The sequence below is a fragment of the Zonotrichia leucophrys genome, chromosome 1A (assembly GCF_028769735.1).
Source record: "Zonotrichia leucophrys gambelii isolate GWCS_2022_RI chromosome 1A, RI_Zleu_2.0, whole genome shotgun sequence".
NCBI lineage: Eukaryota > Metazoa > Chordata > Aves > Passeriformes > Passerellidae > Zonotrichia > Zonotrichia leucophrys.
The window spans coordinates 58,931,369-58,943,433 of NC_088170.1; the positions used below are offsets into that span (position 1 = coordinate 58,931,369).

Sequence of the window (12,065 nt, forward strand, 5' to 3'; positions counted from 1 at the left end):
AGCAACTTAAAACTTTAATGATGAACGTTTCAAAATGTGTAGCACGACTGGTTTGTCAAACAGCCTTTTTCTGCCTGAATTTATGCTAGTAAATAAAGACTTCTTTTTAATTAATATGGGGTAGAACACCACAATGAAGGGAAGCGTTACCTTTTTACAAGAGCCAGTAATGTTTTCCACAGGTTCTTTTTTCCTCCTCTTTTCTGAGAGGAATGGAGAAGTAAAACGGATATAGTGCTTTGGAGTGGAATACACGTGTGGGCTGTAAGTGAGGCCAGGTAAGGAATTCAGCTGGGTAGCCAGAACTTCAGGGTCCGTGGTTATGCGTAGGGGCCTTTCTGGCACAGTGTCTGCAGGCTTCCCTGCTTTATCACTCTTTTCACTTAACCATTCACTAACCAAGTGCTAAACAGAGAAAGAAAAAAAAAATTAGTGTTTTATGAGTGTGTTTACCAGTGGCTTTTTATAAGTGTTTAGTTGAATTATTCATCTAGTCAACTACCACACAAACCAGATATGGTTTCCAGGCTCCAAGTTTAAGAAGACCTGGCAAGAATGAGCTGTTTTAGTGAAATCATGGGAAGAGCAGAAGAAATCAGTACAGATTTGCTGACACACCAGTTTGGGGGAAGGGCAGGGGTGTTTAGTTATTTCCTTTTGTTGTAAACTACACTTAGTTCTTCTGCATTTAATTCTCACTGAACATTACAATAAAAGTGCCTAGGTCAACTGTAATTAGGATGTCAATTCAGTAACAGAATTCTAAAACAAAATTTCAACTTGTGCCTGAGTATCCAGGCTGAGGAGAATTAGTGTAACATTAACAGAGCAAAGTTAAAGAAGCCCCTCATCAGATTTCCATACTGTCAGGACTGTGCCTCAGTCAACATGTCAGGCACCTGCCTTCAACACTCTTCAACTGAGGTAGTAAATGTGGTGCAATTGAACACAAAGACACACTGGTCCAAAAAGGCTAGTATTTCCTAGGTTCAGTGTTTTAAAAAATATATGCCAGTAAATTTTAGTTTTTATTAACAGATAAACTAACCTCCTGGATTTTACAGTGATTCAAAATTAAGGACACACAACAGTAAATATTAATATGATATCAAGGCTTTAACACAAAATATCATAATGAATTTTATTTTGTCTTTTTAAATCCATTTTTATTTTATAAATTTTTAAAGCAAGACCTTCTCTGCACTTAGGGTACAATGGATGCAATGCAGAGACATTTCACAGATACCTGAAGCCTGAATTTTACTGCACTTTGTTGCTGTTTCAGAGTATTAAACATTTCTTCTTTCTTTTCTGCTATGCAACAAGCAAGAAAGGAAGAAGTGTTCCCCCTCACAAGAATGTAACAGTGATGCAAACAAGCAGTGTTACAGAATCACTCAGGTACCTTTTGGAAAAAACTAATCTTAATTATGTTTGGGGATTTAAGATAGAGAACCATCTTAAAATTGTTATTTTTCTTTTGACAAGAAGTTTTGACCTTTGACTCCCCACCTGCCCTTTTCCCTCCACTGATTAAAATTTTCTTATAAATCACACTACAAACACTTTTTAATGTATTCTGTGAAGTTTAAAGCAGAAAGCTGTACTGCTTTAGTTGTACTTCCAGATTTAAGATTTTTGAGCGTCTTTTAATATCGTGCCATTTCGTACAACTTTTCTGCAATGCAGTCGAATGGAAAGAAATTTAAAAGCAAAGCAGCATTAAAGAGTAAATTTTCCCTCCAGACATGCACATACACATTCAGGGTGTTTAGATCCATTTACTTCAGAACAGACAGCTGAGAAGTACTAGGAGTTAGGGAGCTTCTTGGAGATATTGTTTGCTATCTGAAGCATACAATGAACAGAGGAAGAAAGGCAACTTTTATTTCTTTGGGTTTCTCTTTAAATTCAGCTTTAATTAGTTATTTCAAAATATATTCAATCCATTTAGAAAGCTCATTTAGAAAACATTTTGTTCCCAAACTGCTCTGAAGATGTATTTTGGAAGTGTCTTCAATCCAAACTAACTTCCACCAAACGATGTTACACATATTTCAATGTATTACCAGTGAGTGACTATACAATGGTGATTTTTCAAGAAATGAGTAAACATTTTTAAAACAACCCATACAGGCAGTTGCACACTGCATGATGAAATAGCCTATAATTTTTTTAAACTCTGTTAAGGTCATCTTTTCCTCATCCCTCAAGAGACTTACCTTCTTTGTTTTTGGATACTTTGTAGGGCATTTACTAAGTGCTGGAGCTTCTGTTTCAGTAACCATTTCTGTAACAACAGTTTCTGTTTCAGGCTCAGCTACCAGTGCTGCATTCTCAGTTTCGTTGTGCTGTGCAGTGACTTCCACATCAGGAGAGGAGGGCTGGATATCTGAGCACATGCTGACGGTCCTGTGCCGCCGGCGCTGCTGCCCGATGTGAGTTCTGCTCCGGGAGAAGCTTTTCCTCTGCTTAGTTCTGTTCACTTTGGCTGGGGTGGGCTTGGTGGCAGTTTCTTCTTTTGCCGGTTCCTGGGACAAGACAAAAGTCAAGTAATCAGATCCCACACATTTTTAGAGCTACTTATCTTTCTTAGGAAAGAAAAGAAGTCAGTTCCCTCTTCTTTTACAGAAGAAATTATTAACCTCATTTTTGTTGTCAGAACTACAACAGTTCTCTCCTTGAAGGCAAAGGACAGGATTTCCTGTAGCTTCCTCCCAAGCACCTGCTGTATCATCATCAGCAGTGCTCACACACACCCATCACCAGTCAGATCATGACATTCATTCATCCATAAGCTAGAAATCAACTGCTTATATCACCATGTCTTTCAATCCAATATTCTTTTGGCAATTCATAGTTTAGCTAGGTGTTTAGCTTTGTCACAAAAGGTACTTTAGAGAATGCTGACACACATAGCTCAGGGAAACAACCTGGACTGGGAATCATTAAATTAGTATTTGCAAACTAAGAAGCATCCATTAACAACAGAGTTAAAAACTTATAAAACATGAAGTATCATCTGCAAGAACTCAGAAAAAAAAACCACTTTACTAACTCATTTCCTTTAAAATAACAGAAAGATTGGAATACTATGTGTTCCTGAAAAACCCATTGAAAAAACAAATAGTTCTCCATTGGTTACAGAGGGTGCCTAAGGACAGTCACCTCCTGTGGCTAAAGTCATCACTGATAAATGTTCTATCCTGAACTTCAAAGACAGACTGAATTACACAGCTGGGGTGTGTGTGTGTGTATGTTTGCATAAATTCATGTAACTGAAATTCTTCATTAAAGAATTCTATATGTATCTTATCTGGAAAAAAAAAATCAGGAGCTAATAAAGTGTAATGTCAAAGAACATTTTGGTAACATATAATTGAGTTCAGAGATTAAAAAAAAAATTCATACGTCTTAAAATGCAGTGTGCCAGCCAAACTGATAAAATATGCAATGTTAAAAGCTAGCTTTATAATAAAGCTCCAGATAACTACCTGAATAAATTCAGCATCATTGAGAATCTGTGCTTCCTTGCATTCTGATTTAACCTCCGTTTTTGCTGTGCTGATTCTTTCCAAAGCTTGTTCTCTTCTTTTTTCTCTTTTTTCTAGTCTGGCAAAAGCTTGCAGGATAGCTTCCATTTTCCGTTCTTCTCTTGTCTGATGGATTTAACAATAATCATGATTAGTTTTAGTCATAATCTCCCATATATATAAATATGTAATTATTCTCACTCCTATTTCTTTAAGTACTTCTAAATATGTTCAGTATATGTCTGACATGAAGATCAAGTTCAGCAGAAGCTCAGATTAAAGAGATAGGTTACAATCACTGCAAATACTGGGCTTCTGAAGAAAGGCTTGCATCCATACCAGCTTGACAAAAAAGGGAATCCTACTTTAAATTTAAGAACTTGTTTAATTTTTTGAATACTTAACAGAAAAAGGCAGATTTTAAGATGCTAGTTTTATTAACAATGCTCTACCAAAACCCAAAAATTAGGATTTCTGTGACTTTTTATTCAAGTAGGGAATTAAAATATAATAGGGGAAAATCTTAATTCCCAATGCTAGCTATAAAAATAGTCATTACACATCACAAGCAATAATAAAAGAGCAAATAATGAGATCTAAAACAGTCACTGCAGAAATCATCTAAAGACACTAAAAAATGATATACAATTGAAGAGAAAAGCAGATTTTTGTCAGAATGCAGTGATGAACCCAGATGAACTGTTCTCAAATAGCAAGCCTTGCATTTTAAGGCTAAGTTCATGTAAGGATCTGACTTTGCACATGCTCAGACTGTACAAGCCCACAAAAAGGCAGAAATTAGCATAGGAAGAGCAGGTGTCACTAAGCCTTAATGATGCCTTTTAGGCAGCTACTCGCTTCCCAACTTACCATCTTCCTTTTCCTTTCTGCAATCTGCTCCTCTGATTCCATTTCTACTTCATTGCTAATGGGAGTTTTTTCTTCTATATCATCGATGAAATCTGGCTCCTGCAAGATGGAAGCGACTGTTTTACAGAAATTCTACTCCTTTTGTAAATTAGAGTGAACTGAAAGCTACAAAGAACTAAGAATCCTCAGATCACTACATCCTAAGCAGCCAACCTAACAAATCAGGATGAAAAGTGTTCCATCCCCACTCCCTCATCCAACCAAGCAAAAAGAAGTATCAGAATTAAACCTTCAAAACACAGGAAACTTTAGGACACTAACAATGGCCACTGCTCTAACCATAGGAGCTTTATATTATCCACCCACAAAAAAGTGTTACTTTTAGTGAAATGGAATGAATGCCAAAATAGATGTTATCAATTACACAGAAGTAATTGAAGTTTTACTCAGCTCTGAAGTGTCAACTGCAGTCACATTTTCCATTTGAACATTCACTATAGAATCTAATGATGGTGCCACATCATATGGAAACACAGAAATTACCTAACTAACAATGGTTTTCTGTTTTGAAAGAAAAAACAAGTATGAAAGTGTAACTTTGAAACTAATTAAGCATTCACAAGTCCTATATGCAATTTCACTTTTACATAAAGGACTAGACAAACATTTAAAGTTTGTCCTAAAATATATCTATCTAAACATAGACACCAGGCAATTAGTAGCTTTTTCCTGGGGTGATACATATGGTGCTACCATAAAGAAAGTGTATGGGAAAATGTAAATGCACTTTTAACAGCTTTTTTCTTCCCACAATTCCTACTCTTCAATTTTGAAAAACAATACAAGCTCTCCTGTGAATATAAGCACTGTATATTACATTAAAAGACGAGGAGAAGATACCATATCCCAGCTATCATTTCTTGAAAGCATGACACAAAACACAGATCAAAAATCACTCTCAAATGAGAAAGTTTAAAGTATTTCTGAGCATCTTGGTGTCAGTACCTGATTATTAGAAATGGACAGCCTGAGGGGAGAGAGCTTCCTCTGTTTATTATCTGCAATTTTCATTTTGGTGGCTGCTCCTTCACAATCCAATGTGATGTTCTGATTTTGAGTCTCTTTTTCTCTTGAAACATCTTTCTCTTTCTTTCCCTTTTTCCTTCTAGTTTCATATCCAGTATTGATGTTTTCTGTAGGCTCGGAACGTCTGAGAACTGGACACTCAGGATTTTCTTTGAGGCAAGCACAATCCACTTTGTATTTACTGCAAGTAATTAAATGTGAGAAGGCATATTTGATTAGGTTGTACAGCAATGAGACCCTTCCATACTGAATCACTGATATTTCACATTAAACATCTGCTATAATGCAAACCAACTATGTTAACATGCAGGTCACAAGAATTTTCACCACAATATACAACACTACTGTAACTCAAAAACCTTATCTACTGGTTAATTCTCTAGCTCTGCCACACAGAATTCTTTTAAATTCAAGGTTAGTATTCTGCTTGAAGGCCAAAAGACATCTAAAACCTGAGTATAATCCTAGGTGGAAATATAACCAACATAAAACAGATGCATGAAGTTAGAGAGTTCATTTTATATGCAAAAATGGCAGACAATTTACAACACGAGCACACCAAACTCAGAGTCACTTTTGCACAATTTTAAGCTCCACTGGAATACACAGGAAATTCAAACATGTTTAACTGAAACAAGCTGTCAGTTGTTTCAGGTACTAAACACAACTAGTATGTATTTTTAGAAGGAGAATGTCTACAACTCTGAACAGTGCCCAGTATCTTGAGATGGTGTGACCCCGTGCTGATCAGCACACGAGCTCTGTGCTCACACAGTTCAGGTCAAGCAGCAAAGGCAGCTCTGCACAGCACTGCATCCAAGCTGCAGTAAGAGCAGGCCACAGAATGCACTCATAAAAATACACAACTCTGCCCACACACTCATTGCTCACTGTAAATACAGTGCCTAAGGAGCTTTGTGTTATTAAAACATGCAAGAAAGTAAATGATGCAAAACCAATGCCATTCTGAATTGCAAAGTAACTTAGTGAGCATTAGAGGTATTTTAGAACAGTATTCTCAAATACTTACCAATTTCCATAATCAAAATCAAATGCTATGGTAATCTCTGCTCCCTTTGGAATGTTATGGATGGAGTAAATATAAAGATGAATTGTTCCATCTTCAATTACATGCCTCACCTGTAATCAAGAGAATGTTATTATATTATCATGAATTACTTTCAAGTTCTTGTATAAAAATTGTAGGGATTGCTCAGATTACCAAGAATCTCATGGAAAAGGAGATTCCTAAGTAAGTGAAACCTAGTTTAACTTTCTAAATGTGCTCACCTCTGCATTTGGTGTACATGAACGCCTGATAAATCGAGCCTCATTTCCAAAAGTTCTTGCATCAACACACATTTCTAGCCCATGGAATTTGGAGTAAAACAAAACAAATGGGTACGGCCTGAAAAACACACAAGAAAATTGGGAATTTCGTAATTTTTCAAGATGATAAACAGTGCTTATTCTCCTTATTAGTCAGCTTTGCAACATGATGCTTGGTACAATACACCAAATTTGGAGGCTAATCTAAGAATGACATGTTCAAGCTTCATTATATGTATTATAGTGATATATTCCCCACATAGATTCTCAGAATACCTCAAGATGGAGTTACAGCCCTGTATCATCTGCATAGGATCCACAGGGAGAACATGAACAGAGCAAGCACTAGACATGGAAGACACACAGTTAAAGTTTTTCAAATTTCTTAAACTTTTTTTATGACACGCCCCAAAATGAAACTCAGAAATTTATACACCACATAGAATAGTTTTTTAAATAAAAAAACTAAAATAAGTAATACAGTAATTAGTAATAACTAAACTTAAATAAGTAAGACCACCACATCCCTGCCTAACACCTGCAGCATCACTAGCACCAACCCTCCTGAAGGAAAGGGGCCTCCAAATACTTTATGAAGTCATACTTTAAATTCTGCTATTCCAAGTTCCAAGGAATCTTGTATCTTTACTGAGCAAAAGCTCCATCTCCTTCAAGAGGCCTTCTGCAAATTTCTGAGGAGGTGTGTTCATGCAGTTAGTGGCAGCATCAAAACCAACCCACAGGAAGAAGGAAGCAGCCACACACTGCTCAGTAAACTAACTAGAGAACTGTGGCAGTAAAACAGCCCCAAGCTCACCTGTGTCCAATTTCATTCTCAGCCTTGTGGACTTAGAATCCATTTCTCTCACAAAAGATAAAGCCTTTACCATTAATATACTCATTATTTTATGATGGCAGAACCTGTCTTTTTCCTACCCAACTGAGCATGCAGGAATTCTATAATCAGGGAGGAACAAAAAAGAGAAAACTAGCTCCTGAATAAATCTGTAAGGATACCCAGAAGAGAAGGGGACAGGAAAGGTTCCAGCTGTCATTACTTTTAATCACACAAAGTAAAATACAAGACACTGCTGGTAACTAAGATCCACTTGTACTTGAAGCAACAGTTTGGCAAGCATCATTTTAACAATCACTTGACTGAAATATAAAGAATGAACAAACCTTTTAAAGAAATATCCATTAGCTTCAAACTGTTCTCTCAGCATGAACTTTCCTCTGTATTCAATAATAAGTGCATCAGGAGGCAAGTCTTTGGCAGCCTTTAAAATTTTCTTGTTTTTTTGCACATAACTCTGTAAAGACATAGATTCATTTATGAATTTTTACTTTCTACCATTTTTCCATTAATAGCATATTATATTTTCACAACTATTAAACAATTTTATATGAACTAAAAAAGCCCCTTCTTTTTGTAATTAAACCTCCAGACTGAACTGACCAAGGTGTCTTGCTCACCTAGCAATGCCACTAGTTATCAATTTAGACACAAGGAATGCTTTGGCCCTAGCTCTCCAGGACATGGCTAAAAACCAACATATTCATGTTTTTACAATTCAAGTACTATAGCCTTTAGTGCACTTAACTCTCAACATGACTAGGATGAATTGCTGCGTTGTTTTGCACAACACTTTCAAAAAGCTACAATTCCTTTGAACAAAACAAAACAAAACATGCAGACATTCAGAACTCATTAAAGAAAAAGCAGAACAGGGAAATAACATAATAATTGAAAAAAAAAAAAAAGAATCCTGACAGAGTTTCCAAATTCATTTTCATATCTTTAGATGGAAGGATGGCTTTAATTAAAAACCAATACATACCCTGGCAATTAGTGAACTCACACCTCTCATAACTGCCATCACCAATGAAAAAGGAAGTAGCCTCTATGTAGGCAAAAGGCTCTGTAAGTAGGGATAATCCTCTAAGGAGGGTGTCCCATATGCCATGATGGTCTTTGAGAAAAAGAAGCAAAGATGCTTCCATTAATCTGCTACAGTAACTACTCCTCCAGATTTCTGCTACAAAATGCTAAGTTTTTTACATGGCTCTGATTTTAAGCGTATAAGTAACTGGTAAGTTACTGATAAATATGGCTAGGAAAAAGCATTGCACAATTTCTTCATAAATTAGAAATTACAGGATGAGACGAAAAAGAATCACTATCAGAAATATCACCATTGAACATCTAGAACACTTACCACACCTTAAGGAAAATGTGGACAATGAACATCTCGATACACAAAGTAGGGGGTATCAAGTTCCAATGGTTCTTTCTACTCTAACAACTCCAGGTATCTCTCACACAGAAACAGCAGCAAAGCTGACTAAAGCTGACCATGTGTCAAGAGACAGTCTAAGGACAATCCAATATTCAGGCTGAAACCAACACCTTAGTTACTTTTTAGGATAAATGATATGGAAATGTAAACATAACCAGGGTGCTACAGAATGTATAAAAATCTGAAAAATATGTTAAAATTCTGATGCTCAAATCTGTTGAGACACGGAAAAGAAAGTGAATGTGAAAATGTGAAGTCCCTTTTTTTGTGTTTTTTTCCCTGTGGCTTTTTTTTTATTTTTTTGGTTTGGGGATTTTTGGTTGGTTGGGGTTTCTTTAAGGCATCTAATGTCATGGCACAAACACAGCATGCAGTAACACAACAAGGCACAGCTCATTACCTCTACTGGAGGTTTGAAAATCAGATTGCTGGTGCTAACTTCTTTTTTGTCATTTCCATTGCCTAATCTGAGAGCTATTTTTTGTGCCTCCCTCTGGACACCTTCACTGTATTGGTTATTATTTGCTTCTTCATAACGATCCATCCATGCCTTGATTTTAGTTTCCCATCCAAAGTTTGAACTGTCAGTAGGATCAATCTCTGGAGCTGAGCCCTAAAAATTGAAGTAAGTCACCAGATATTAGAAGGCAAGATATTAAAAAAAAAAAAAAGAAAAATTCTTAAACAAGACACAAACTGATGGGCAAAGGTATGCCACTTTTTACGGGTTGGGTTTCTTTAGCAAGTCTAGTATAAAACTTTGTATTACTTAAAAACATTGAGTTAAATTCAGTCCCATTACATTTGTCCTTTCAAGAATTTTATTATTTAGTAAGTATCACCCAAGTTCAGGAATGCTTTCCCTCCTCAACAGTGACTCCTGCTCTCAGTGGGATGAGAATGGAGAGTGACATTGTTTCCTCCCACAACTGCACTGCATCACGAATTTAAGTGCAGGAGTTGGAGGGTCAGGTCTCCCTGCCCACTCAACTTTTGTGAACATATGCAAATACAGAGAACTCCAGCTTTTATCCTGTAATACACAGACTTGATATTCATTCTCCTTTCAACTTCAAAGATCATGCTGTATCTTTTCTTCTGCTGCATAACTTACTAAACTTCACTAACCGTACACCTGCTACATTAAGGTTGTGACTCTAACATTACAGGCTTTGCACATCAAATTTTTCCCTCCTTATCTGCTCCTCACTATACAATTTCCTTCTGCAGTGCTTCAGATCCTTTCACTTTTAAAGAAAGTGCCATTGTACCTCCAGACCTCACAAGCAGCAGCCAGGCTGCAGCCAACCAAAGCTCCTTACGGACAGCAGCAGCCAGCCAACGCTCCCTTTTCTATCCACCTGAGCAGAGACACTATTAAACATTAATAAAACACAAGTAGTTCAGCAATTCAATTTACCTGGTTACATTTCTTTTGTGCATGAAGAAAACCATACACACAAACAGCATTTCAAAGTTGTGATGCTAAGACAACCATGAAAAAACAATGGAACCTTAACAAGCGCCATATTGAAAAAGCCCCACAAAATTAGAGATTTTTCTTCCCCAATCCATCTTCACTGTTTCCCAAGGCACATCTTATACATTTGAAGCATAAATTGCATCCCACTTGTTTTTATATATTCCAAGTATGAATGAACCATGGAAATACCTAGTTCTCACACCATGCACATTTTTATGTCACAGAAAATTTAAAGACTACTGTAACATTTAAATCTTACAAAGCAGACATCCCAATACAATTCCCTCAGACTATGCCAGTACCAGTGATTAAAATCCTGCCAGATATACAGAGTCCCACCAGGTGTAGATGGAGGTTTGACAGAGCAGAACCACTAACTTAGCTTTCAAATTCAATACAGCTATTTCATTATTTTGCTGCTAAACAGTTATGAAAAGCTGGAGCCACTAAATTTAAATGAAGCGTTCACTCAATTTTACTCCCTTGCACAGCACACATGAGCCCCAATTAATCCACTGGCTCTTGAAACAAAAATTTGCACTAATTATTTCAGTTAATTTCAGAGGACAGAGATGTAGTGCTCATGCCTTAATTTAAAATCACTATGATGCATATGTAATATATTAGCTACCAAGAGAGAATAGTTCTTAGGGTACAGCCCCAGTTATATTCTTGATGCTTATTATTTAAGTAACATACAGTTAAGGTATGAAACAAAACCCAAACAAAATCACATTACCTTTACTCTTGAAGACTTCCTGGATCCTTCTCGAAATGCCTGGAATAAAATTAAGATATTCATATTCACTGGAGGAAATACAAAAATCTCTTAAAGAATTGAAAACCTATTAATGAACAACTTTTCAATTAAACACGAAAGATGAAAAGAAAAGAACAAACTATGCTGAAATCTCAAGAAGGTAAGAGGTTATGTCTCACAAAATGTATTTTAAAAGCATTCAGCATTCCTAACTAAGTGCACAGTAGTCAGGTACCTCTACCTTTATCTCACATTACAACTTGATTCTCCAGAAATTCAGAATCCAAGCTAAAATATCAGAGGTAACAGAAGAATACATGGCAATTGATTTGTACTGAGAATTATTCAATCAAAAGGAAATGTTTTACAAAAGAGAGCAAAAAAGACATCAATAACTTATTCTGACTTTGAAGTTTTAAAGAACAAAATTCTCATCCAAGCCAAGGAAATTACCCATGAAAACCACTTGTTCAGGAAGTTTCATGTACTTTACTTCCTCCCATATGTTTTGTCTTCACCTAATACTGTTTGTACAACTGCAGCTAAACAGCATAATGTCATTATTTTTTTACTTTAATTAGTTTAGCAGCTAGCTTTCTGACAGCACACTTCTAAACAATTTCTACTCAAATAAATGGAGTCACATCAGGACAACCGATGGCAAACACTTCTGTACTTAAAACCACCACAAATGAAGACTTCCA

The 12,065-nt window shown here is 36.3% G+C and overlaps 1 protein-coding gene across 3 annotated transcripts in view; it reads right to left on the reverse strand.

Annotated features, from left to right (window-relative positions):
• The window catches only part of KMT2E (lysine methyltransferase 2E (inactive)), a 55,762-nt gene that overhangs the window by 11,715 nt on the left and 31,982 nt on the right, over positions 1–12,065 (reverse strand). For all 3 annotated transcript variants that reach the window (XM_064702876.1, XM_064702877.1, XM_064702875.1), the window contains 10 exons: positions 11,341–11,379; positions 9,519–9,731; positions 8,001–8,131; positions 6,780–6,897; positions 6,520–6,629; positions 5,409–5,670; positions 4,404–4,502; positions 3,495–3,659; positions 2,223–2,531; positions 151–405 (listed from right to left, as the gene is read on the reverse strand). In XM_064702876.1, coding sequence (XP_064558946.1) covers positions 151–405; positions 2,223–2,531; positions 3,495–3,659; positions 4,404–4,502; positions 5,409–5,670; positions 6,520–6,629; positions 6,780–6,897; positions 8,001–8,131; positions 9,519–9,731; positions 11,341–11,379 — 1,701 coding nt within the window. The remainder of the gene's footprint in view (positions 1–150; positions 406–2,222; positions 2,532–3,494; positions 3,660–4,403; positions 4,503–5,408; positions 5,671–6,519; positions 6,630–6,779; positions 6,898–8,000; positions 8,132–9,518; positions 9,732–11,340; positions 11,380–12,065) is intronic.